The 20,997-nt window shown below is 51.3% G+C and overlaps 1 protein-coding gene and 1 pseudogene across 3 annotated transcripts in view; one reads left to right on the forward strand and one right to left on the reverse strand.

Moving 5' to 3' along the window:
- Window positions 1-1,603: 1,603 nt before the first annotated feature.
- The window catches only part of CTNNBIP1 (catenin beta interacting protein 1), a 61,900-nt gene continuing 42,506 nt past the window's right edge, over window positions 1,604-20,997 (reverse strand). For 2 of the 3 annotated variants that reach the window (XM_032300322.1, XM_032300323.1), the window contains exon 4: window positions 1,659-2,274. In XM_032300322.1, the coding sequence (XP_032156213.1) occupies window positions 2,216-2,274 (59 nt within the window). In that variant the 3' untranslated portion in view covers window positions 1,659-2,215. Of the gene's footprint in view, window positions 2,275-20,997 lie in introns of all 3 variants that reach the window. The other variant, XM_032300321.1, reaches the window with a different exon arrangement.
- On the forward strand, window positions 10,366-10,920 carry LOC116566260 (annotated as a pseudogene).

The raw sequence follows: 20,997 nt of genomic DNA on the forward strand, positions 1-20,997 counted from the left end.
TACAGGAGCTACAGGTACAGAGAGGGGGCAGCCAGCAACATGGCCTTGACACCTGATTCCAGGCACTATGACCTGGAGGAGGGAGACAAGTAACTCACCTTTCCCCAGGGGCTCAGCCAGACCTCCAGGCCACTGAGCTAGGAGAGTATGTGTGTGCGCATGTATGTGAGTGTGCATATGGGTGTGTGCTTGCTCACACAGCACACACACACATGTGCTACCCTCCTGAGAAGATGCCCTCAGCTCCAGCTGTGTTCCCCACTGTCCTTGTTCCCTGGGGATCAGGGGCTGTCAGCTAACCAGGGCTAGGGGTGAGTGCACAGGAGGACACAGGGTCATAGCCTGACGCTTGAATCCTCCTTCTGGAACAGGCTAATGGTGTCAGAGCACACTGTGAACCACCCACCGACCATGGGGCTCTCCAGGGTTTGGTCATTTGGCTCCTGTGCACTTCATGATACTCAGGAGCCCCTGTGGCCTGAGCCCCAAGCCCTGAAAAAGGGAAAGATTTGGCTCTGAGAGGGTCACCCGGCTCTGGGCATGTAGGGGAAGGGTAGAGGCCCCTTCCTGAGGACTGCATCTTTCTCCAGCCCCTCTCCCCAGATCCCACATGTGCGAGTACTCCAGGGAGATAGGAGGCCCACTTCCCTCCCGGGGAGGGGTGGCAGGCGGGAAGACTTAGGGTTTCTGCAGGAACACTAGACCTGCACCCTCACCCCACTTCCAGGACTGCCATTCTGAACTGCAATTCTGGGCTTGAGTTTGGCTGAAGGGCCAGTCTGAAGGGACTTGCTTGGTGAAGGCCCAGCCAGCCATCCCAGTGGCACTTCGTAAACAAACAACACTGTCCCTTCCATGGAGAGTGATCCTTCGGAAGGTAGTGGATGATGGAGGGAACAGGCCTTGGATGAGAGAACTCCAGTGCTGGTGGGACCCACTGTGCTGGCAGCAGACAGGTGGGAGCCCAGCTGGGGTAGGTCAGGGTTGGTGTTTGGAGCTGGAAGTCTCCTAGGCCTTGTGAGCCAAGCTGGGGCTTTTATGTGGGTTCTGGGCTCCCAAGCAGGGAACTCTGCTAGATGACCTCCAGAGTCTTTTGGGGTCTCACACTGGGAACAGCTCTTCCCCTTCCAAGAGGACCCTCAAAATGAGGCCTCAGGAAGTGGGTACACAGAAGGCTGGCCAAGAGGACAGAGCTGGGCAGCATGTGTCTGCTGGGGCCGGCCCAGCTGGGGGCCTGCTTGGTGCCTCGGCAATCCCTTTCTCACCAAGAGACAGTGGCTGCTTGCCAGCTCATGCAGGCAATGCACATAAATCCCACCTAACGTTTACCTCTAGGCCCTGGGCTGCTGCTCGTTCAAGACGGTGCAAAGCTCCTCGGGGGCCCAACTTTCCAGCTGTGGACCCTGCTTAGGGTCCTAGGGGTCCCCTTGCTGGTAGAGGCAGGTGGACTCATTAAAGTAAATATACTCTCCAGGTGGACCCTCAGGCCCAGAGCCAGCAGCAGATGGGGGTGAAGCCATGGCAACAGGAGTCACGGGTGAACCAATGGGAAACCAAACACACACACCGAAAGCCAATCAAACTCAAACACAAACCCCAAATGTGAAGGCAGCAGCAAGTTCTTTGTGTAATAAATATTGCAAAGCGCACTTGGTTTCTTTTTTTTCAAGTCAAATATAACGACTAATGTCCCAAACCCTGTTTTCTCCATTCAAGATAGGGAAGCTGTTGCTATCAGCTGAACACCTGCAGCCAATCAAAGAAAAAAACCGGTTCCCCATTAACCAGCCAATCACAGTCCCTTCCAGTTTAAGCAGCCAATCAGACCTCTTCACATTTCTAAAAAATGACCTAACTAAAGCACCAGAGCTCGGAGAGCTTCCAGGGAAGCCAGATACCGAGGCGCAAATTTTTTTAAAAATAAGAGTCAGAAATAAAAATAAAAGGTTTCCGTTGGTCAAGATTTAAAAATAAAAAGGTTTTCTTCCTGCAGCCAATCACAAGTCCAACCCTTTAAGCCAATCATAAACGCACCACTGGTGTCTCCCCTGATGCCAGCCCCACTGAGTAGCTGTGAGGCGGGGTGGGGCAGGGCAGGGTTGGGTAGGGGAAAGAAGAGGTGGGGCAAGGGGGTCTGCTGCCACTCAGCTGGCCCAAGAGCCACACAAATCTCTTGGCCCTCAACAGCATCCAGGGTATTCCAAGGGCTTTGCAGCTACTGCCTCCGGTCTTCTGTCTCCGACCTGGAAAAAGCCATCACCACGTCCTCTGCACCTGCAGATAAGGGAACAAGGATCACTGATGCGACTTCCAGCATAGGCAGGACAAGCAAGGAGGCTGTGGCCAAGCTGGAGCCCCCACCCACGAGGGTCGTGGCACTTTCTGTGGACAAAGTCCTTCTGTTTTTTTTTTTGTTTGTTTGTTTGTTTGAGACGGAGTTTCACTCATGTTACCCAGGCTGGAGTGCAATGGCGCGATCTCGGCTCACTGCAACCTCCGCCTCCTGGGTTCAGGCAATTCTCCTGCCTCAGCCTCCTGAGTAGCTGGGATTACAGGCACGCACCACCATGCCCAGCTAATTTTTTGTATTTTTAGTAGAGACGGGGTTTCACCATATTGACCAGGATGGTCTCGATCTCTTGACCTCGTGATCCACCCGCCTCGGCCTCCCAAAGTGCTGGGATTACAGGCTTGAGCCACCGCGCCCGGCCCGACAAAGTGCTTCTGAGGAAGTCCGAAGTCTTCCTCCCCTCTGGTATTCCCTTCAGCCTGGCTGGGGACAAGGCCTGCAACCCTGCTGCAGGGCTGCAAGGCAGGACTACCAGGGTGAGGTTCAGAGGCTTGTTCAAGGATACATAGCTGATAGCTGAGCCATGACAAGGACCCAGGTGACGTGGAGCAGGGCTCAGCTCTGCTCACATCCCTTACTCCAGAGTTACTAAAGCCGAGGCAGGGACAGCCCTTGGGGAACCTCCTTCTTCTTTTCTTTCTTTCTTTTTTTTTTTTAGACGGAGTTTCGCTCTTGTTGCCCAGGCTGGAGTGCAATGGCTCGATCTCGGCTCACTGAAACCTCTGCCTCCTGGGTTCAAGCGATTCTCCTGCCTCAGCCTCCTGAGTATCTGGGATTTACAGGCCTCCACCACCACGCCTGACTAATTTTTGTATTTTTAGTAGAGATGAGACCATGTTGGTCAGGCTGGTCTCAAACTCCCAACCTCAGGTGATTGGCCTGCCTTGGCCTCCCAAAGTGCTGGGATTACAGGTGTGAGCCACTGCACTCGGCTGGGAACCTCCCTCTTTCTTTTCAGGACTCACGTCTTGATGCCTTTGGAAGGTCTGGCTCACTGTGGTTTGAAAAGCCATTCCTCTTTGCAGCAGCTTCTCCTTCACCCAAACCCAACACCTCTTCCATGGAGCATGGCCTGGCCCATGTCCAGCCTGCTTCCCCCGGGCTCTGACTGAGACAGATATGCCCACAATCCTTCTTTTTCTCTGGAATACGTGTGTGTGTGTGTGTGTGTGTGTGTGTGTTTTGTGTGTGTGTGTGTTTTTTTTTTTTTTTTTTTTTTTTTTTTCCCCAGAGACGGGGTTTCCCTCTGTTGCCCAGGTTGGAGTGCAGTGGCTATTCATAGACATGATCCCACTACAGACCAGCAGGGGAGTTTTGACCTGCTCCGTTTCTGACCTGTGCCAGTTCACCCCTCCTTAGGCAACCTGGTGGTCCCCTGCTCTCGGGAGATCACCATATTGATGCCAAACTTAGTGTGGACACCCGGTCGGCATAGTGTGCTACAGCCCAGAACTCCTGGGCTCAAGCGATCCTCCCACCTCGGCCTCCCAAGTAGCTGGGACTACAGGCACGTGCCACCGCACCTGGCAATCCTTCTTTTTCTTAATCCCGAATTTGAGATTCTGGCCCAGGCACTTGTGAAATCACTTCCTTTGTCTTGTTTTCCAGAGGACAGGCTCTGACGAGTGACCGGGATAGGCAGTGGGGAGGAGGGAAAAGCTGGAAATGCCAACTTGCCGCCCACACCCACAGCTGCCTGGGGAGGAAGGGGCTGACATGGCCAGCAGGCCCCTGGGGGCCAGGAGGTGACCTGCAGGGCCCCATCCTGACTCCCTAACCCTGTCCTGCTGCTCTTACCTCCTTTGTAAAAGGGCAGTTCTTCACTTTGTCCCAAACAGTACTAGTCTGGCTGCCCATGGTTTTTCTGACAGCTTGTCTGTGCTACTGCAGGCATTCTCTCCATGAGGGGGTGGATCAGAACAGCAGAGACAGGAAAGGCCACCTGAGGGTGGGCCAGTGTGGGGGGTGCGAAGCAAGGCTCCTGGCATGTGAAATGGAGTTGGCAGTGTGAGCTAGCTGCCCACACCACAGGGGGTCTCCCCCTCAGTGGGCACATGCTGACCTCCTTCCAACTGCTCTACCAAGAGAGGGTGGATGCACCCAGCCATTGGGAGGGCCAGAGACAGAGGGCCCAACTACAAGGATGCAATGCACAAGACACGCCTTCCACTTGGCACTACAGCATCCAGGTGCTGCTAAGGGAATGAGCCTTGTCACCTCCCACCGCCAGCCCGATTTCATGGGGTTCTGGATTTACCAGCACTACCTCCATTCCTCAGAAGGGAAAAAAGCATCTAGAAAGGGGCGCGAGTCATCTGGCTTCCTGGGATGGGGCTCCCTTGCTTGGGAAGCCCTAAGAATCCTTCCCCTGTCTTCTTGGGAACATTGTGTTCTTGCCTGAGCCCTAGGACCACGCAATATCACTGCAAGCAGAATTTTCCTAGCAACTACAGAATCCAAGATTACATCATCCCCTGCATGGCAGCTGAGCTGGTTACCTAACAGATGCCGATTTTCCTGAGTGCTGCTTGCCCAGCTCACTCGCTAATCAGAAGGGGGCTGGCAGGAGGCTGTGAAAGGGGAGTTGTCAGCAGAAGTTACCTTAGTGGCAGTGATGGTGGCAACCCACTCGCTCCTCTCCCTGCCTACCTTATGGGCTTTCGCTCAGGGACCTTGGGCCTCTGTAGTGAGCTGCAGGCACAAAAATAGCACTGGTAGCCCTAGGAGGGAATGGTGCATCTACAGTGGGAATGGGCCATTGGTTCCTCAGAGGAGCCCAAACCTGGGGACCAGGACTCCTGACTCCACAGCCTGTCAAGTGTGTGTGCCTGTCCTGTGCTCTGAGGGTAGGAAGCAGGTAACCTTATCCAGGTCACACAGGGACTCTGATGGCTATTTAACAAGACACTTGAAGCAAAGGATTTCCAAGAGCCCTACCCTTCCCACATTGCCAGCTGCCACCCCCTTCCCTGGTGGCATTTATAGAGCCTCCCACTGTGCTGCTGGAGCCCTGCAGAAAGGAAAAGGCCTGTGGAGCTGCGGCCTGTCTGTGCTTTCTTCTGTTCCTTAAGGATGTTTTCCAGGCTTTACCACAAGGATCTGCTTTTCTTTGGGACCAAAAAGAAGGCAGGCTGTCAGTTCTTGCAGAGCATTCTCTGACCTGTCCTTTCACTGGTTGGCCAGGTATTTGTCATTTAGTGAGGTCTGGCCATGAACCTGACAGGCCTCTGGCCAAGGAAACTGGTTCCCCTTTTCCTCTTCTCTATGAAATTTGGGCCAGTTACTGAATAGGGAGGGTGAGCTATTACATTGTGATCTTGATTCGCACCCTCAGAGCAGGAGTTTTGGAGCCAGGAGGGACCTCAGAGGTTGAGTCCTGCGGTCTCTCCTCTGAAAGCCAGCATATGGCAGCTCCCTCAGGTACTCTCGCTGTCCTGGACGCACTGCAAAGAAGGCAGCAGGCCAGCCCACTGCCTCCAGGCTGCCGGCTGGGTTTCCTACCCTGTTTTACAGATGAGGCTGTCTTCCTCCTTGGCACCTATGCTGACACTGTCTGAACTTGAGCTCGGGGCTTCTATTTGTCCCTTCCCACCAGATGCAGGTGAGCAAAGGAGGGGAGAGGTTAATCTGTTTCTCCTGTTCCAAACTCTAACACATTAAAGATAAGGATAGCCAAAACCAGATGACAGTATAATGAGAAAAGATAACTACGGATGAGTATCTCATATGGATATAGATGCAAACATGCCCCCAAAAATACTAGCAAACTGAATACAACAACGTGTAAAAAGGATTCTATACCCTGACCAGGTGAGATTTATCCTAGGAATGCAAGGTTAATTTAACATCTGAAAATCAATGACTTGTAAAAGTCAACAGAATAAGGCCGGGCACGGTGGCTCAAGCCTGTAATCCCAGCATTTTGGGAGGCTGAGGCGGGTGGATCACGAGGTCAAGAGATCGAGACCATCCTGGTCAACATGGTAAAACCCCGTCTCTACTAAAAATACAAAACATTAGCTGGGCATGGTGGCACATGCCTGTTATCCCAGCTACTGAGGAGGCTGAGGCAGGAGAATTGCCTGAACCCAGGAGGCGGAAGCTGCGGTGAGCCGAGATCGCGCCATTGCACTCCAGCCTGGATAACAAGAGTGAAACTCCGTCTCAAAAAAAAAGTCAACAGAATAAAGGACAAAAACCATACAGGAAAAGCAGCTGACAAAATTCAACATAATAAAACCACTCAATGAACTAGAATAGAAGAGAACATTTTCAATCTGATAAAGGCCATCTATGAAAATCCCACAGCTCTTATTATATTTCGTAGTGAAAGCTCTCCCTACCAAGATTATGAATAAGAAAAGGATGTCAGCCGGGCTCGGTGGCTCACGCCTGTAATCCCAGCACTTTGGGAGGCCGAGGTGGGCGGATCACCTGAGGTCAGGAGTTCAAGACCAGCCTGGCCAACGTGGTGAAACCCCGTCCCTACTAAAATACAAAAAATAGCTGAGCATGATGGTGGATGCCTGTAATCCCAGCTACTGGGTGGCTGAGTAATACTCCATCTCAAAAAAAAAGAAAAAAAAAAAAGGATGTCTACTTTTTTATTCAGTATTGTCTTGAAGGTTCATTCCAGGGTAGTTAAGCAAGAAAAAGAAAAGTCATCCAGATTGGAAAAGAAGAAGTAAAACTATCTCTATTTGTAGATGACACAATCTTGTATGTTGAAAATCATAAGGAATCCACTAAAAAACTTCTTTTATTTTTTGACACGGTCTCACTCTGTCACCCAGACTGGAGTGCAGTGGCACAATCTTGGCTCACTGCAACCTCCCCTTCCAGGCTCAAGCAATCCTCCCACCTCAACCTCCTGAGTGGCTGAGACTATAGGCACATGCCACCACATCTGGCTAATTTTTGTATTTATTGTAGAGATGGGGTTTTGCCATGTTGCCCAGGCTGGTCTTAAGCTCCTGAGCGCAAGTGATCTGCCCGCCTTGGACTCCCAAAGTGCTGGGATTATAGGCATAAGCCACTGCACCTGGCCCACAGAAAAGCTATTAGGACTCATAAACAAGTTAAAGGTACAGGATACAAGGTCAATATACAAAAATCAATTGTATTTTTATACATTAGCAATGAATAATCTGAAGGTAAAATTAAGAAAATGATTCCACTTATAATTGTATTATTAATAATAAAACACTTAGTAACAAATTTAACAAAGTGCAAATTTTGTGCTTTGAACAGTACAAAACATTACTGAACAAAATTCAACACATGATCCCTATCAAAATCCCTTTCTCGGGGAGTTTGTAAAAATTGCCTTTTTTTGTAGAAATTGACAAGTTGATTCAAATATTCATACGGAAAGGAAAGGGACGCAGAAAACCCAACACCACCTTGAAAAAGAAGAACAAAGTTGGACTCACACTTCCCAATTTCAAAACTTACTACAAAGTAAATAAGACTGGGCGGTACTGGCATAAGGACAGACATATAGATCAGTAGAACAGACAAGAGAGTTCAGAAATAAATCTTCCAATTTATGGGCAGTTAATTTTTTTTTTTTTTGAGACAAAGTCTCCATCATCCAGGCTGGAGTGCAATGGTGCAATCTTGGCTCACTGCAACCTCTACCTTCCATGTTCAAGCAATTCTCCTGCCTCAGCCTGCCAAGTAGCTAGGATTACAGGGACGTGCCACTATACCCAGCTATTCTTTTTCTTTTTTTATATATTTTTTGTAGAGATGGGGTTTCACCATGTTGGCCAGCCCAATCTTGAACTCCTGACCTCAGGTGATCCACCTGCCTCCGCCTCCCAAAACACTGGGATTACAGGTGTGAGCTCCTGCTCCCGGCTGGCCAGTTGATATTTGACAAGGGTGCCAAGACAATTAAGTGGGGAAGAACTGAACAAATGAGTGTGGATTCTGTATGTTCACATGCACAGGATGAAATTGGATGCCAACCTTGCAGCATTTACAAAAATTAACTTGAAATGGATAAATGATCTAAATACAAGAGATAAAGTTATAAAAATCTCAAAAGAAAATATAGAAACAAATTTTCATGACCTTGGGTTAGGAAATGATTTCTTTTTTTCTTTTTTTTTTTTTTGAGATGGAGTCTCACTCTGTTGCCCAGGCTGGAGTGCAGTGGAGTGATCTCAGCTCACCGCAACCTCCGCCTCCCAGGTTCAACAATTCTCCTGCCTCAGCCTCCAGAGTAGCTGGGATTACAGGCGGCCAACACCACTGATTTTTGTATTTTTAGTAGAGACAGGGTTTCACCATTTTGGCCAGACTGGTCTCAAACTCCTGACCTCAGGTGATCCACTCACCTCAGCCTCCCAAAGTACTGGGGTTATAGGCGTGAGCCACCATGACCAGTCCGTAAAGAACTCTTTTTTTTTTTTTTTGAGACGGAGTTTCGCTCTTGCTACCCAGGCTGGAGTGCAATGGCGCGATCTCGGCTCACCGCAACCTCCGCCTCCTGGGTTCAGGCAATTCTCCTGCCTCAGCCTCCTGAGTAGCTGGGACTACAGGCATGCGCCACCATGCCCAGCTAATTTTTTGTAGTTTTAATAGAGACGGGGTTTCACCATGTTGACCAGGATGGTCTCGATCTCTTGACCTCGTGATCCACCCGCCTCGGCCTCCCAAAGTGCTGGGATTACAGGCTTGAGCCACCGCGCCCGGCCCGTAAAGAACTCTTAAAACTCAATAATAAAATGTTGAAAAGCCCAATTTTTAAAAATGGGCAAAGAACTTGAACAGACATTTCTCCAAAGAAGGTATACAAATGCCCGATAAGCACATGAAAAGATACTCGACATCATCTGTCATTATGGAAATGCAAATCAAAACCACAACGAGGCCAGGCACAGTGGCTCACACCTATAATCCCAGCCCTTTGGGAGGCTGAGATAGACAGATTACCTGAGGCCAGGAGTTCAAGACCAGCTTAGCCAACATGGCAAAACCCCATCTCTACTAAAAATATAAAAATTAGCTGGGCATGGTAGAGTACTCATGTAGTCCCAGCTACTCGGGAGGCTGAGGCAGGAGAACTGCTTGAACCCAGAAGGTGAAGGTTGCAGTGAGCCAAGATTGCATTACTGTACTCCAATCTGGGCATCAGAGTGAGACTCTATCTCAAAACAAAAAACAAGGCCGGGTGCGGTGGATCACGCCTATAATCCCAGCACTTGTGAGGCCGAAGTGGGTGAATCACCTGAGGTCAGGAGTTTGACCAGCCTGGCCAACATCATGAAACCCCATCTCAACTAGCAGTACAAAAATTAGCTGGTCACGGTGGCATGTGCCCTGTAATTCAAGGTACTTGGGAGGCGAACACAGAACTGCTTGAACCCAGGAGACGGGGGTTGCAGTGAGCTGAGATCAAGCCACTATACTCCAATTCCAACCTACGACAGAGCAAGACTCCGTCTCAAAAACAAACAAAAAGGGCTGACGAGGTGGCTCATATCTGTAATACCAGCACTTTCGGAGGCCAAGATGGGTGGATCACGAGGTCAAGAGATTGAGACCATCCTGGCCAACATGCTGAAACCCCGTCTCTACTAAAAATAGAAAAATTAGCTGGGCATCATGGCGCGTGGCTGTAGTCTCAGCTACTCGGGAGGCTGAGACAGAAGAATTACTTGAACCTGGGAGGTGGAGGTCACAGTGAGCCAAGATCAAGCAAGCCACTGCACTCCAGCCTGGTAACAGAGTGAGACTCCATCCAAAAAAAAAAAAAAAAAAAGCCAGTCACAGTGGCTCATGCCTGTAATCCCTGCACTTTGGGCTTTCGGAGGCTGAGGTGGGTAGATCACCTGAGGTCAAGAGTTTGAGACCAGCCTACCCAACATGGTGAAACCCCATCTCTGCTAAAAATACAAGTAGTCAGGTGTGGTGGTGCACTCCTGTAATCCCAGCTACTGAGGAGGCTGAGGCAGGAAAATCACTTGAACCCGGAAGGCAGAGGTTACAGTGAGCCGAGATTATGCCACTGCACTCCACTGCACTTTGGTGACAGTGAGACTCTGTCTCAAAACAAAAATAACACTCTTTGCGTCTGCATAGTTTGCTCACCTCCCTTTCTGCCTCCGCTGCTGCCATGGCTTCTGTGAAAAAGCCTGTGGTGAAGAGGGGCAAAAAAAAAAAAGAAGCAGGTTCCGAAGTTCACTCTTGATTGCACCCACCCTGTAGAAGATGGAATCATGGATGCCGCCAATTTTGAGCAGTTTTTACAAGAAAGGATCAAACTGAACAGAAAAGCTGGGAACCTTAGTGGAGGGGTGGTGACCATGGAAAGGAGCAAGAGCAAGATCACCGTGACATCTGAGGTGCCTTTCTCCAAAAGGTATTTGAAACATCTCACCAAAAAGTATTTGAAGAATCATCTACGTGATTGGTTGTGTGTAGTTGCTAAAAGCAAAGACAGTTACGAATTACGTTACTTCCAGATTAACCAGGATGAATAAGAGGAGGAAGACAAAGATTAAATTTCATTTATCTGGAATATTTTGTATGTGTTCTTGAATAAAACTTGGGAACCAAAACAAAAATAACAACAAAACTACAAAACCATAATGATAAACTATTTCACATCTACTAGAATACAAAGGACAGGGGAGAACACGTGTTGGCCAGGTTGTGGAGCACTGCAACCCTCATCCGTTGCTGGTGGGAATGTCAGGTGGTGCAGCTGCCAAGCCTGCTCCACAGTCTTTCCCATCTCACCTGACGGCACCTCCATCCTCCTGCTGCTCAGGCCAGAAGTCCTGGGGTCTTCCCAATTCCTCTGTCACACATACACTCCACACACGATACATCAGCAAATCCCACTGACTCTACTTGTAAGACAGACACTGAGTACATCACCACTTCTGCCACCACCACCACCCTGGTGTGGGGTGGACTCCTGAATCCCCACTTGCCTTGACCTCCCCTCACTGGCCCCTGATGGTCCATTCTCCACATAACAGCCAAGGGAAAGTTGTTAGAAACCTAAGTCAGCTCCTACCATGCCTTTGCTCAAAACCCTCCAGAAACTCCTACTGCAAGACTGCTCATCATACTCAAGGCCAACGCCCAACTCCTCACTGTGGCCCACAGGACCCACACCCATTGGTCTCTGACTGCTTCTTCATGTCCCTTTACAACACACCTCTCACCACTCACTGTGCCAGCTACGTGGGCCCCGGCTGTCCTTCAAGCACAAGTCCTTGCACCCCAGGGCCTTTACACCTGCTGCTTCCATTGCCTTGATGCTCTTCTCCAGGTTTATCTCATGGGTTTTGTACTTCATGGAGGCCCTCCCTGGACACAACTTCTAAAATGGCCCTCGTGTCTCAATCCCTCAGGTGAATGAGGTCTTCAGCACCCTCAGTGCTTCCCACAGAGCTCTATATTGATCTGACCTTCCTTTCCCCACTGCAATGTACATCCCATGTGATCAAAGACTTTGTTTTGTTCACTGACATAATCACAGCATCTGGGCAAGTACCTGGGACACAGGATGAATCTTTATAGATGAGGAAGCTGAAACTTAGAGGGACAAAGCAACTCAGTGAATCAGAGGCAGAAGGAGGACCCAGATGCACACTCCAAAGCCCATGCCTTCACCCTAGAAGGAGAAAGGAAACCACGGACCTCTCCAGTCACCCAGAGCACTAAGGCTCGTCTGACCTCCTGGCATCTGAGTTTCATCAAAATGGAACTAAGAACCAGGGTTTAAAAACAACACCAAAGCAGCCCAGGGACACCTTGGAGACAATTCAACATGGAACCCAGAGTGCCAACGTGGGAAGAGCCCTGGCCCTGGCCCCTGCCCCTGCCCACTGCCCCAACCTGGTCCCCACTTCTATTTCCCCTAAGCCCGGCTCCCTACCCCTGCCTGCTGCCAGACACCTCATTAGTCCCCTGGCTCACCTGCCCTGGAAACCAGGGACAAGGCACTGGCAAGGGTACAGCTCTCTGAACCAGGGCAGGGCATCCAGCAGGCCCTCCCATCCCATGCCAATGCCAGCTTTGCCCCTTTGATGAAGCCCAGTCAAATGACTGGGGAGAAAAAAATGACAAATATGCAGGAGCTTAGAAAAGGGAAGCTGGCCCCTAGCCGGGGGCGGGAGGCAGACAATGGGAGCTCAGGATGAGCTCCCACCAGCAAGCTGGAAGCCCAGCTCCACTCCCGCCAACACTCACCCTAGGCCTGGACTGGCTCACTCAGACTTTTGAAGAAAGCCTCCTGGGGGACTCTGACAACTCCCAAAGTCTGCTGAGAATCGCTCTTGCTATTTGAGACTCTTAAGCTGAAGTCTTTCTTTTTTTTTTTTTTTTAAGCTGAAGTCTTTCAAAGGTCCTTTGCTGAATACACTGGGCAGCTCAATGCATTTCCTGAGCTGCCAGGGCAAGCTCCTATTGGCCCTGCAGGATTATAGCTGGGTCAGCGATAGTCGATGAAAAAGAACAGAAAAGAGAAACATGGAGATGCTAGAGCCCCAAAGCCAATCCACAGAGCAAGGGCATTTCACAGACCTGGCTGGGGAGATCCTGGCGGAGCCTAGTGATGCACTAGCTGCCAATTTGCAAACTTGGAAACAGGCCAGTCCCAGGCCACATGGGTAAAATGTAGCAGACAAAGGCCTGCGACCCTGGTCAGTGGACCCTGTTCCCCCCTCCAGGCTGCCTCCCTGAATTATCCAACATGATGGGGTCTGCTTTCACAGCCAAGATGAGGGCTTGATCCTGCCTTCATTTCACCAAAGCACCTGGGTGTGGGAGGGACAAGCTGACCTCCTATCCCCGAGAGCTTCTCCAAATCCAGGATCCTGCAAAGTCCAACTCAGCACAGGTGCTCAGAGGTGGCCAGGGAGAAAGAAAACAGACCTGAGTACAAGTCCTTCCTCCAAAGTTGATGAGGATATGAAAAGCTTGGCTAAACTCCCAAAGGCTGCAGGCCCTGTAGGCTCCGCAGACCAGACAGGGCACAGCCCTGTACAACTTCATTGGAGAAAAGGGGGACTTCAGTCACAGATGGACACTCGTGCATCACCCAATTCAGAACCAGGATTCTAGGCTGGGCGTGGTGGTTCATGCCTGTAATCCCAGCACTTTGGGAAGACAAGGCGGGTGGATCACCTGAGGTCAGGAGTTCGAGACCAGCCTGGCCAACATGGTAAAACCCTGTCTCTACTAAAACAAAAATACAAAAATTAGCTGGACATGGTGGCACACATCTGTAGTCCCAGCCACTTGGGAAGCTGACGCAGGAGAATCGCTTGAACCCAGAAGGTGGAGGCTGCAGTGAGTCGAGATCATACCACTGTACTCTGGCCTGGGCAACAGAGCAAGATTCCATCTCTCAAAAAAAAAAAAAGAACCAAGATTCGTCCAGGCCCATCTCCCCACAACCATGTGCCCTGGGGACAGGGAACTTCTGCCACACTATCCTGCAAGACCACTGAAACCCTCACCACCCTGCTTCCTTACTAGTCGGAACTTCCCAGGACAGTGTCAGACATTCTGGGGTCAGGTACCTGGCAGCCTCCTGAACTCCTCAGAAGCCTTACTCCTTCCTAAGGAGGATAAAAAAGTGGGTCCCAAAAACTCAGAAATGTAACCTGAAATCTTCAGGGTCTGCAAATTCCCATGGCTGCATGGGGAATTCCCTTTGTAAGTCACCATCAGCACAGGGAGCTAACTTTGGCTAAGCGCTTCCCAACTGTCCAGGGAGTGCTACCTGGCAAGCCCAGGGCCCATCCTCAACACACATGGCAAACCAGGCTGGAGAGGGAATACAACCACATGCTCCCAAGCGTCCAGGACAACGCCCACTCTGTGTCTCATCCCCTTCTTTGACCATATGGTTTTTGGTTGAGGTTCCTTTTCCTCTTCCCATGAGCTCATTAATCTTGCTATTAATACCAACTAGCATCTGCTACCTGGCTATCCAAAACTGAAGTGGCTTAACTACCAGCTTTAGGGAAAGGCTACCTGGAAAAATAGAACCCAGACGTTCTACCAAAGGGAAGCATTTCGAAAGGAGACAAAATTCAGGTACCACCCTGGATTAGGCCTCCTCCTGGACAAACCAAGACCTGCTGGTGGCATGTGCTGTTTTCAACAGCCCTAAGCCATGTGTTCTATACATCTCAGCTCTGATGCCCCCAAGTCCCCAGGGGATGGCTTTTACCCAGAGACAGCAGGAAACCCAGGTTGCTATGGGGATGGTGGCCACCAATCCACAAAGGTCTTAGCAGCCAAAGCAGCATCAGGCTCAGGGGCACCTCCTGGGCTCCAGGCTGACAACCACCATGGGCACAGGAGTCTGCTGGGTGGTGGCGCTGCAGCAGCCAGTGCTGTGTGGATGTGCCCCAAGCCGTTCAGCCAGCTCTCAGCAGAGACACCAGGCCTCCTGGACCAGCCAACGGGAGCTCAGGAGGCAGCCGAAGGCCTTCCCAGGTTTGGGGCCCCTTGTGGTACCCCAGTACCAAGACCCTGCAGCTGTTACCCAGCCTGGGTCTGACTCTGACTAGCTGTGTTTCCCAGGGGGAAGTCCCTGCACATCTAGCCTCAGTTTATTCATCTGCAAAATGTGATGAATCTATCCCTGATCTAACTGGCCACAGGATAACATGCACAGCATAAAGCATCATAAACGACATCCCGCAGGGTTGCACCTGGGGGCTCTATTATCTCTGCTCTGTTCTAATCCCAGATGTGTTCCTCCAAATCCATCTTGCCACGATCCCACCCTCCCGTCACTGCTGACCCTGACACACATACACTACCTCTGTGGTATGTTTTCCCAGGTGAGATACTCATTCCCTTTATTCAAATTCCTTGGTTCCCCAAAACATAGGCTTCAAAGACCAGGGAGCTTTGACTGCCAAGAAGGGACGGAGATGATCAGGTCTTCGCCTAAAACCCTGACATATTCTTTTTTCTTCGTTTTCTTTTATATATACACATTCAATAGAGATGGGGCTTCACTATGTTGCTCAGGCTGGTCTCAAACTTTTGGACTCAAGTGATCTCCTGCCTCACCCTCCCAAAGTGTTGGGATTACAGACATGCACCACCATGCCTGGCCCATCCTGACATATTCTCAAATTTTAGTGGGGTTCAGAATTGAATCACCTTCGGAGCTTGCTTAAAATGATGATTCCTAGGCTCATCTAGCAAGCATTCTGGGGCCATGGCAGGGCCCTGGAGTCTACATTTTAGCAAGTACCCTCAGTGATTGAGGTATGCAAATATGTAGCACATGCTCTGAGAACTTAATGCTACAGACTGTCCCCTGACCCCAAGCTGTGGTCCCTTCCTGGGCAGCATTCTGGAAGAGAATCGTGTAGCATCCTTCCCGCCAGTTTCTCTACATGTACGCTGCCATGCATTCTCTAAGGCCCCGTGCAAACAGCACCTCTTCTCTGTGGCTTCCTAGGTGGTCTCCCCTCCCTCAGCCCAAAGCTCTTTCTGCATTAGTTCACATGCTAATCTGCTCTGCTGGTCCAGGCGCTCACAGGCAGTGCTGTGTGGTGGCATATACGGCAACTGTGGGCTGATGTGAGCGGAACCGTCCAGCCATTGGACTGAACAGCCTTCAATGCCCCTCTCTGTGACAGGACCCACCTCTTACTGGGGTTTGAGGGGTAAGTGCAGAGTTGCACAAGGACTTCTCTGAGGCCATTTGGGCATCTGTTCTCAGTTTTAAACAACAAAACCCATGACACGGGGTGAGGGGGTCAAAGCGACCCTCCCTGGAGCTGGAGCCAGATGCTGAGTAAGCAGCTGGCCCTGAACTTCAGCACATTCCTTGCTTTTCTTGGGATTTTTCCCCCTTTTCAGTGACACAACTTATACAACAAATCCTCCTGGCTGATTTCTCTTTGATTCAATATACAGGTGATTTCTGGTTCAATTTTGTTATTAGGTTACAGGTAATTCTCATGTAAGTGTTGATTAAAGTTAAAAAAGATTAGCTTCCCATCCCATAGACTAGAATTCTCCCTGGGCCTGACTGTAATTTCAGTGCAGAGTCTGTTATCGCCTGAAGCCTCTGGGAGAAGCCTCTAAGCCCCACACAGGGAGAGAGGGAACCCAGAAACCCCAGCAGATCATCCATACAGCACCATGAGGTGCAAAGGAGGGGCCCAGCCGGCTGCCCATAGGGAGGAACCGCTGGAGCGGCTCGGCCCCGGAAGGCACAGTCCCTGCATCCATCCAGCAGGTACCTACACTGCAGCAGAGGCGGGCGGGGGACTCATGTGTGACAGTGAACACAGCACAGACCCTGGCCCCAAGGGGTTCCTGATGTAAGGTGGTAAGATTGGCATGGAGCTCCAGGGCATGTGCTGACTCTGGAAGGGGTCAGAGGGGGCTTCCTGAAGGAAGTGAAAGAACAGAGGCTGGAAGGCTGTTGGGGGGGATTCTGGGAAGAACTTTCCACACTGAGCTGTACCATGGAGAAGATCATGCCACCACCGCTACAACAGGGCAGGGCCACTTAGAGGGTCAAGGGGATTGGTGAGCAGAGAGCTGCCTCCCTCGTGCCATGCTATGAAAGGAGAGGCCGTTTCCTCACAGCCTGGTTTCGGCTGAGCTACCCGTGAGCACAGATATTTTTACAAGGTTCCCAGTGTACCCTCAGGCCAACTGACCTATTTTAGGCTCACTGGCAGCAGACCCTGAACCAGCAGCGTCAGCTTCCAAAGGGGAAAGCCTGGCTGGCCGCAGCTGGGGAAACCTTCCCTGGAAAGTCTCTTGGAGAAAGTGTGATCAGGTGGAGGCTGGAACAGGCCTGGAAGTCCCCGTGCCAGCACACAGGTCCCAGAGGCAAGAAGGGCAGCAGCAGACCAGGGCATGGCCCTGGGAGGTCCCCAGGCAGAGAAAAAACAAGGAGCTTTGACAAAATGAGTCATGTCTAGGCAGGGTCCCTCTCAGCCCTGTGACACCCCAACAAGGGCCTATTCTGAGACACTGTAGGAGGATGACAGTTCTGCGGGTGACTGGCCACGGGTTGCCTTTGCAAAGCGCCGTCGGGGGCCTGGAACTGTACTTGCTGGCCACCACCCCAGTGCAGCGCTGAGGCAGTAAGAGACCCGGAGCTCTCAGGGAACCAGCACATTAGAAGGCAGTCATAGATGGAGGGCCCAGGGTAAAATGGCAGCAGAAAGTGCTCCCCATTTCTTTTGACCCCTTCTGACATAGCTAACTGCCCAAATCATACCTGTTCCTCAAGTAAACACTGTCCTGCTTAAAAAAGCCTATGGCTGGCCTGGGCACGGTGGCTCACACCTGTAATCCCAGCACTTTGGGAGGCTGAGGCAGGCAGATCACTTGAGGTCAGGAGTTTGAGACCAGTGTGACCAACATGGTGAAACCCCATCTCTACTAAAAATACAAAAATTAGCTGTGCATGGTGGCAAGAGCCTGTAATCCCAGTTACTTGGGAGGATGAGGCAGGAGAATCGCCTGAATCTGGGAGATGGAGGTTGCAGTGAGCCAAGATCACGTCGCTGGGCTCCAGCCTGGGCAATAGAGCAAGACTCTGTCTCAAAAAAAATTAAAAATAAATAAAATATTTTATTGGAAAGTATTTAAGAGCACAGTAAAATTATCATAAGCTAAAAATGGATATTAAAATGCTATGGTCCCAGCCTGTGCTACAAATGTATGCATGTTTATAAAACGATGACAGGAAACTTAACAAAGGCTAAGAGTGATTACAGCCACACAGTACGGGTCAATCCTTTAAATTTTCTGCTCTCTCTTTCCCCTATGCACAATTCTATAACTGGGAAAAACAATCACTGCAGGTTAGAGGGAGCAGCACTGGCCATGAGAGGCCCGGACTCCGCACTGCACAGGGCCTGCTTCGGGAGGCTCCGGCCCTCCCCATTCCTGCAGCTGCCCCTTCCCAGCAGGGTGACCTTCCTGAGAAGAACTAACTTCCTCTGGTTCAAAGCCAAGTCCTCCTGGCTGCTAGGTCTGCTTAGACCCCCTTGGGGACCAGAACCCAGCTCATTCATTTGTCCAAGCATGACTGGGGGCTTAGTGGGTCCCGCCCCTGCAAATAAGAAGACAGAAGTCACAGTTCCAAGCTCAAGGAGCTCCGAGTCTGGTCAATAGATGGATTAGGAGACAGCATGTCGGAAGTAGCACAGCCAAGGTGCACACATATGTGACAGGAGGGCCTGGTCCAGGCTGCAGGGGGCAGGAGAAAGAGGTAAAGCAGAAAGGTGTGAACACGGCCATTCACTATGGCCCTTTATGGTGTGAACTCAGGTCTTGTTCACCAAGCTGAGGGGGCTGGATTTGTCCTCAAGGCAGCGGGAAGCCTTTAAGTTGGGTAGAAGCCCAGCTCAGTGGCTCAGGCCTATAATCCCAGCACTTTGGGAGGCCAAGGTAGGTGGATCACCTAAGGTCAGGAGTTCGAGTCCAGCCCAAGCAACATGGTGAAATCCCGTCTCTACTAAAAATACAAAATTATCTGGCTGTGGTGACAGATGCCTGTAACCTCAGCTACTCAGGAGGCTAAGGCAGGAGAATCGCTTGAACTGAGGAGGTGGAGGTTGCAGTGAGCCAAGACCATGCCACTGTACTCCAGAATGGGTGACAGAGCGGGACTCCTCAAAAGAAAAAAGCTGAGACTCGCTGATGTCACTCTATGCCTCCAGAATTCTCTCCAGCTGTGGGGGTAGAGGGTAGACCTGAGGGGGCAAGAGGAGATGCCAGACAGGAGCAAGCTGCAGCGATGAGACAAGAATACGTATGGGCCCGGTCCAAGAGGGGACTCAAAAGGAGAGGGAGAGAATGAAGCAGGTCTGAGGAGCCTCAGGGCAGACTCGGTAACCGACTAGGTTCCCGGGGAAGAGAGGAGTCAAGGCTGAGTCCTTGGGCGCTATGTACTTGGTGGGCATTGGTCAGGGCAGAGCACAGGCAGAAAATGTGGGTCAGCTGGGCATGGGTGACTGTGGTGATGCTGGTCAACAGTCAGCTGACTGTGCTCTCCGCTGAAGTCACAGGAGTGTATGTGGGACAGAGAGAAGAGAGGGGGTGATCCTGGAGGATGCCAGCATGATTGAGGGAAAAGGAATAGGAAACAGGCAGTGAGGGGTGACATGAAGAGCAAGGGAGGGAGAGGAGGCTGTCATTGGTGGTCTCAGCCCAGCAGAGGCCAGGCGGGCTAGGAACTGGTGGGGAGGGGGCTACTAGGGCCTCTGCTGGAACCACCTGGTGAGCCCCTAAGGGGAGGTCCCCACCCCAGGGCCTCTAGCACCTGCCTGGCCCCCTAGATACTTGACAAATGTGACTGAGGAAAGAATGGGGGGGGTAAAGGGATGCCCAAGGCCCCCTCTCTGGACCTCAGGAAGGGAGCAGTGCCCCAGGTACCAGACCCAGCCAGACCCTCAGGACCAATGTCGGGTGCTGTCCATGGGAGGGTCTGCCTCAGACCCTCTGCTAGGGGAGTCCTGGGGGAGCTGGAGGCTCCTCTGGCTCAGAGAACAACGTAAAGCAGCTTGAAGCATTTGCTGAGAGACAGCACCACCTAGTGTGCAGGAAGTGCGTGCCAAGCCATTGCCCGCAAGCTCCAGGCCCTGGGGATGATCACAGAAGTCCCTGTACCTGCCCCAGGTTCCCTGAGGACAATAATCCAGGGCTTCCATCACCTAAGCAGTGTCTGAGCCTCTGGTAGCAGGACCCTGCAGCATTAGCTGAGATCGGCTCTGCCAGTGGAGAAGGTGGGCAGGTGAGATTTTAACAGAGATCCATTTGGCCACAGGGCACAGGCAGAAATGCAGGGGCCTGCCCTCACATGGGTAAGCTCACTGGGGGACTGGGCTGACTGCAGTTCTGTTGTTATTGTTGTGTTTGTTTGTGGTGTCCTTAGGCTCACGAGGAAAATAAGTATGCTTGTGAAGCTCAAATGGCTGGCCCCTCCCCTCTCTACTCCCAGTCCACAGAATTCTCAGAGCCTCCCGCAGCTCAGGTCTCCTGTACAGCTCAGGCCTCAGCAGTCAGGTCAGAGGTGTCTTTATGAAGGTAGGGGCAGTCCATAGCGTGCCCCAGCAGCAGGGAATGACTCCTGCCACCTATTCCCCAATGATTTCCCAGGGTCCTCTCTGGCTCCAGCTTCAGCTCCAGGAGCCTCCTCCCCAGAGAAAGAAGTAACTGTGGATGCCACCCACCAAGGACGACCCGGACTCCACAGCCTACACAGTTGGCCACAGCCGATAGCTTGCTCCTATTGCTCAGCAGTTTCACGGTAAGGTCAACAGCTAAGTGGGGTCAGCGACCTTCCTCAGCAACTTGGCAGAGCCCATTTTTATTCTCAACTGTGGGTTCAGCTAAGCAAATAAAGAGTTCTTCTTGGCCGGGCGCGGTGGCTCAAGCCTGTAATCCCAGCACTTTGGGAGGCCGAGGCGGGTGGATCACGAGGTCAAGAGATCGAGACCATCCTGGTCAACATGGTGAAACCCCGTCTCTACTAAAAATACAAAAAAATTAGCTGGGCATGGTGGCGCGTGCCTGTAATCCCAGCTACTCAGGAGGCTGAGGCAGGAGAATTGCCTGAACCCAGGAGGCGGAGGTTGCGGTGAGCCGAGATCGTGCCATTGCACTCCAGCCTGGGT

The sequence above is a fragment of the Sapajus apella genome, unplaced genomic scaffold (assembly GCF_009761245.1).
Source record: "Sapajus apella isolate SASKATOON/1434 unplaced genomic scaffold, GSC_monkey_1.0 scaffold43, whole genome shotgun sequence".
NCBI classification, from domain to species: Eukaryota; Metazoa; Chordata; class Mammalia; order Primates; family Cebidae; genus Sapajus; species Sapajus apella.